Source organism: Charadrius vociferus, unplaced genomic scaffold, assembly GCF_000708025.1.
Source record: "Charadrius vociferus isolate BGI_N301 unplaced genomic scaffold, ASM70802v2 scaffold225, whole genome shotgun sequence".
Lineage (NCBI taxonomy): Eukaryota > Metazoa > Chordata > Aves > Charadriiformes > Charadriidae > Charadrius > Charadrius vociferus.
This window is the reverse complement of record NW_009648638.1, coordinates 1,377,676-1,382,609: the sequence shown is the minus strand read 5'-3', so window position 1 is coordinate 1,382,609 and position 4,934 is coordinate 1,377,676. Positions and strand designations below refer to the sequence as shown.

At 55.1% G+C, this 4,934-nt stretch overlaps 2 protein-coding genes across 2 annotated transcripts in view; one reads left to right on the top strand and one right to left on the bottom strand.

The window, feature by feature from the left end:
* LOC104287625 (sacsin-like) overlaps positions 1-2,863 on the bottom strand; it is a 23,453-nt gene extending 20,590 nt beyond the window's left edge. Inside the window, exon 1 of the mRNA XM_009886349.1 lies at positions 2,856-2,863. Within this exon, the coding sequence (XP_009884651.1) occupies positions 2,856-2,863 (8 nt within the window). The remainder of the gene's footprint in view (positions 1-2,855) is intronic.
* A 125-nt stretch (positions 2,864-2,988) lies between these two features.
* LOC104287624 (immunoglobulin superfamily member 1-like) lies at positions 2,989-4,923 on the top strand. The gene is made up of 5 exons (XM_009886348.1): positions 2,989-3,089; positions 3,181-3,216; positions 3,396-3,665; positions 3,913-4,194; positions 4,808-4,923. The coding sequence occupies exons 1-5, from the start codon at positions 3,056-3,058 to the stop codon at positions 4,921-4,923; spliced, it is 738 nt and encodes a 245-aa protein (XP_009884650.1). The 5' UTR covers positions 2,989-3,055.
* Positions 4,924-4,934: the final 11 nt, after the last annotated feature.

Genomic DNA, 4,934 nt, shown 5'->3' with positions numbered 1-4,934 from the left:
CTCTTTTTCCCCTGAGGGTCTTGCATGGTACTGAGCAGTGTTTGGTAGATACTGGCCAGGGCCCAGCACAGTGCCGTAAGTTGTGCCTCTCTGGAGTAGCCACAGCATTTTCCTTTCCAATATTCTATTACTTTATCAGGGTCCTGGAGTTGTTCGAGGGTGAAGTCCCAAACCATTGGAGGTGAGAAATTCTCTAGATACCTGCCCATATTCTCCCACATGCCATGCCACCCCTGACTATCCAGCCTTGGGGCAGATCTCTGGGTGGTAGACTTAAGCAGTTGCTTAACCCTAAACAAGATCTGAAAAACATTCAGCAGGCATAGCAATAGAAACATGCTGGTTTGAGCATCCCAAGGATATTCAAAGTTCTCAAGAGGTGTCATATCTGGCCCAAAGGAGAAAAGGGAGGCAAAAGAGCTGGGGAAAGTATCTCCCCCTGTTTCTCCCATAGATTGGGTGATATTATTAATAACTTCTGAAAGATGATAACCAAGGTATGGACAAGACAGCAATAGTGCATAGACACCCCAACAAAGCCACTTCAATAGTGATGTTATCATATCATAAGCTGAAATTGCAAATGACAGCAAAATTATAGCCCTGATCCCTCTCCCCGAGATAACAAACAGCATCACGGGGAGTAGATAGAGCATGTAAGAATTTGCAAAGCACAGCCACGCAAACAAACGAAGTAACATCCTAACGGGCAACTATCCAACCAATATGGGAAATGGATACAAGAAATTTGTTATTGCAACCCTTCAGGCCCCACGTTGGGCGCCAAAAAGAACTGTTGTGGTTTGGCCTCAGCCAGCAACAAAGAACCACGCGGCCGCTCGCACAACTCCCACAGTCGTGGAAAAAGAAAATGACAGGGCCAAACTCGTGGGTTAAAAGAGTGCAATTTAACAGAACAGCAAAAGGAAAAGACGAAAACGCGATTACAGTACCGCCGCGAAGCGCACCGACCGGACCCGCACCGCCGCAGCCCACCCCCGAGTGGCGACTCCTCTCCTCGCCCCGGCTAGCTCCTCTTATAGCCCGGGCATGGGTCACGTGGGAGGGAATACCTGCCCCCTGCCGGCTCCGGGGGAGATTAACCCCATCCCTGCCGGAACCAGGACAGGATCACGAGACCAATTTAGGCCACATGGCCTGTTACAGACCATGTGGAGACCACAGGAAATCCCACTGACTGCATAGACCACATGGGAACCACAAAGACACTACATGGGAGGTACATGGACTACAGACTACATAGACTGTATGAGGACCACAAAGCCATGGAGACCACTTCCAATGGAAAGCATTGGAACGGGCTGCCCAGGGAAGTGGTGGAATCACCATCCTTGGGCGTATTTAAAAGACGGGTAGACGTGGTGCTGAGGGACGTGGTTTAGTGGTGGTTTTGGCAAAGTTAGGTTAGTGTTGAGCTCCATGATCCTAAAGGTCCCTTTTAAGTCTAGGTCCCAAGCTAGACGATTCTATGATTCTGTGTGAAGACAAGAACACCTGTAGGACATGCAGTGGGACACCTCTTCAGGAAAACCTTCTTCCTTCTCCTGACCGCAATGGTGTGCAGGTCAGTGCTTCATGGCTTCACTTCCTCTCCACGCAGATTCACACTCTCCCAAGCTCTTCACACCTGTGAGCCTCAGAGCTGTGGTGGGACTGGGGACAGCTGTGAGCATCTGCTACACGTCAGTGCTGTTCCTCCTGTGCTGAGAGGTAGATGGCCCCCCCCAGCACTGCCAGGACCCACTGGCCAGCCAGGTGAACAGTGGGCCACATGCCTGCTGCTGCACCAGAAGGACGGAGCCAGCTGTCCCACTGGGAGTCCAGTGGCTCCTAGAACTGGCGATTGTTACCTTATGTGATAAAAATCTCATCTGCAGGCACAGGGAGCATAGGCAACCATGGCAGGTGAAGGTGTAACTGCTCAGCAATGGCTTCAGGTGTGGTGGAAGTGAGCAGTTATTTGGAGCAAGGACCTTGCTGTTGCTCCAGCATAGGACTGGGAAGGCCTGGATGGAGGAGGGATGGGGCCAGCCCGGTGGAGTGGACCAGACCTACAGGTAGAAGGTATTGCTGTCCCTCCACCAGTACAAGACACTGTAGGCCAGCTGGGATGAAACAGCCGCTGAGGAGGCCAAAAAGGACACCAAGTTCCTTCCCTCCTATTCCACTCTGTGGAGCTGCCAAATCTGCCCCACAGCTGTGAGGAAGAGCACCGCCTGGACACAGCTGGAGCCAGTGTCCTTTCCCCCTCCACCACCCGCTCTGCACCGTGGCGGGGGCACCATGCAGGTTTCTGGGCATGACGAGGGGGCACGACATGGCACAGAGGTCTTCCTGGGCCTGGGTGAGCAAGAACTGACAACAAATGGAGTAACAAAATTCCTGCTTTAATGGCTTAGAATAAAAAAAAAAAAAGAGGTAAACCTTACGCCCCTGCAGATGCTGGACACATCTCCACAGACAGGAGGTGTGCAGCATGCCGTGGGAAAACCAATGCGTGTGGCAGGGAAGTGGGGTGTTCTGCCTCCGAAGGGATGTGACGTTTACTTGCTATCTATGGTCCGCTTTTTATTCTGTCTTGCTAAAACAGCTGGTTTATGATGCCACTTGTTGTTGCAGTTTTGTTATGGAGATTCAGGAAGTCTTGTGCTGTCCCTTCTCCCCGCCCCAATTGCAGAACTTCACCCTGTTTCGCAAGGGCCAAGAGGAAGCCATTTCCCCATCAAGTGACCAGAGCCAAGAAAGAGAAACCAAAGTCCTCGATAGCTTCTCTCCTAAGGTCCACGGGATCCTAAGACCAGGTCATCAAGGGTGCCCAGCCCTGGGCAGCTCACTGGGACATTCTGGTTCCAGTACAACCACCCCAGCTCTGCAATTGTGTCTGCAGACCCTCAAGCCGTGGGACAGCAGGGCTTGTGGCAACGAGGGCGTATCGGGACCCACAAGAAGCCACCCAGCTGCTCGGTGCCTCCGGCCAACGCCTTCCTCTGAAGAAACCCTGCTTGAACCGAGGACGGAGGGAGCCAAGAGGGCCATGATCCTGCCTGTGACCCACGTGCTAGCCTTCGGTGAGTGCCAGAGGCTGTGTGGGCTCCCAGAGCAGGCACATGAGGTGTCTGGAGACTCCACAGAAATGTTACACGGCTGTTTCTCTTGCAGGTGCTTGGCTGGTGGCACAGAGCAAGGCTACACCAAGTGAGTATGATGAGGAGATAGATGGTGAGTTTGGACACATCTCTGGGGACCCCATCCATCTCCCAGGGCTCTTCCCCAGCCCCACAGAACAAAACTCACCCTTGTGTGGAGGTGGGGCGTGGAGCCAGCTCCAGGCTCACCGCAGGGCAGCATCTGACAGCATCTCTCTCCCTGTGCAGATGCCCCCGCCATCTCCATCTTTCTGAAGCCGCCTGGGGTGATCCCACCTGGAGGTTCCACCACCATCTGCTGCAGTTGCCGGTGTGACAACGGGAACTTTGTGCTGTACCAGAATGGCCAGCAGGTCCGTACCCTGGAGCTGCGTGGCAGCAGGGCTGAGTTCTCCATCTCTAATGCCACCCAAAAGGACGCAGGTGCCTACAGCTGCCATTACCGGAAGGGAGACGCTGTGCTGGCTCGCAGTGAAACCCTGGAAATCCAGGTGCAAGGTGAGGAACATGCTGTTACCCCTTCACGTGGGGTCAGATGCCACATGGGCAGACTGGGATGCACGTTGCCACTTGGCTTCCCCATCCACAGGATGGACAGGGTTTTTCCCCTCTTCCCTGGCTTGGAGAGGTGAGGACCATCTTCACCTCTACCTGAGCCTGGTGGTGGGGTCATGGAGATCCCAGAGGCTGCTAGCACCATGTCAAAGCCCTGCTCACCTTCTCATGTCTTCTCCTCTCCCCACAGAGTTCCATCTCCCCGAACCTGTCCTCTCTGTCCTGCCTGGCCACGAGGTGGATGCGGGAGCAGATGTGGTTTTCCGTTGCACCATTGCACACCCCAAGGCTGGCTGTTTCCTCTACCTGGAGGGCCGGATCCAAGGCTTCCCATTTCTCTCAGGTGAACGAGATTACATCCTCTCCCACGTGCATAAAGGCAATGAGGGCCGCTACAGCTGCCAGTGCTTCACCAGGGGTGCTTTGTTTGAATGGTCTGCTGTCAGCAAGACCCTGGATTTGGCGGTGAGAGGTGAGACATCCCCCCAGCCACATCCTACTCTTCTCTTCCTCCCTGGCATCTGCCACATCCTGGGGGAACTAGACAAGAGGAAGTGGGGGAAGAAAGCAGCTGTAATTGGGGTCCAAGCAGAGGAATATAACTTCCTTCAGATGTGTTTGAGCCTCCCCAGCTCCTCAGAGACCCTACAGATGACCTAATAGGCCCTATAGACACAGTTGGGGGGCAAGGGTCAGGGGACACCTACCAGCCCCAGGGACAGTTGTACCCATCGCAGCCCAGCGGTGCCATCTGGCTGGCAGTGGCAGGTGAGGGCCAGCTCCATGTTTCTGTCCTCCTCCCCATCTTTGGTGCCACTGGGTGGGGTGTCAGGTGGGTAGGGGGTGTCCCCAGGGAGCAGGGATGTGGGAGACAGAGGTGGCAGGAGGCCTTGGGGCTCCCTTTGAACTTCCCTTTGAACTTCCCTTTCTCCCTCATTGGCCCAGGAGCTCCCCAGCGTGTCCCCTTGCCAGGGTGTCTGTCTGCCCCCTTCCATCCCCTTGGGTCCCTTGTTTCCCCCACGGGACTCCGTTGGTCTGGGAGCTCCGGGGGTCTCCTCCTGACTGTCCCTTCTTGTCCCTTCCAGATTACACCTGGAGCAACGTGGTGCGCCTGGCCCTGGGGGCCGGGGTCCTGGTCCTGCTGGGGATGATCGTGGCCGAGGCCATGTGCAGCCACCAGCGCAGGACGGGACCCCCCTGAGACGGGGAGCT

What these genes read in the sequence shown, in the direction of transcription:
- LOC104287624 (XM_009886348.1), top strand. Translation starts at nt 3,056, where the DNA reads ATGATCCTGCCTGTGACCCACGTGCTAGCCTTCG. An exon ending in GACCCACGTGCTAGCCTTCG is followed by an intron (nt 3,090 to 3,180) that starts GTGAGTGCCAGA and finishes TTTCTCTTGCAG; the next exon opens with GTGCTTGGCTGGTGGCACAG. An exon ending in ACAGAGCAAGGCTACACCAA is followed by an intron (nt 3,217 to 3,395) that starts GTGAGTATGATG and finishes CTCCCTGTGCAG; the next exon opens with ATGCCCCCGCCATCTCCATC.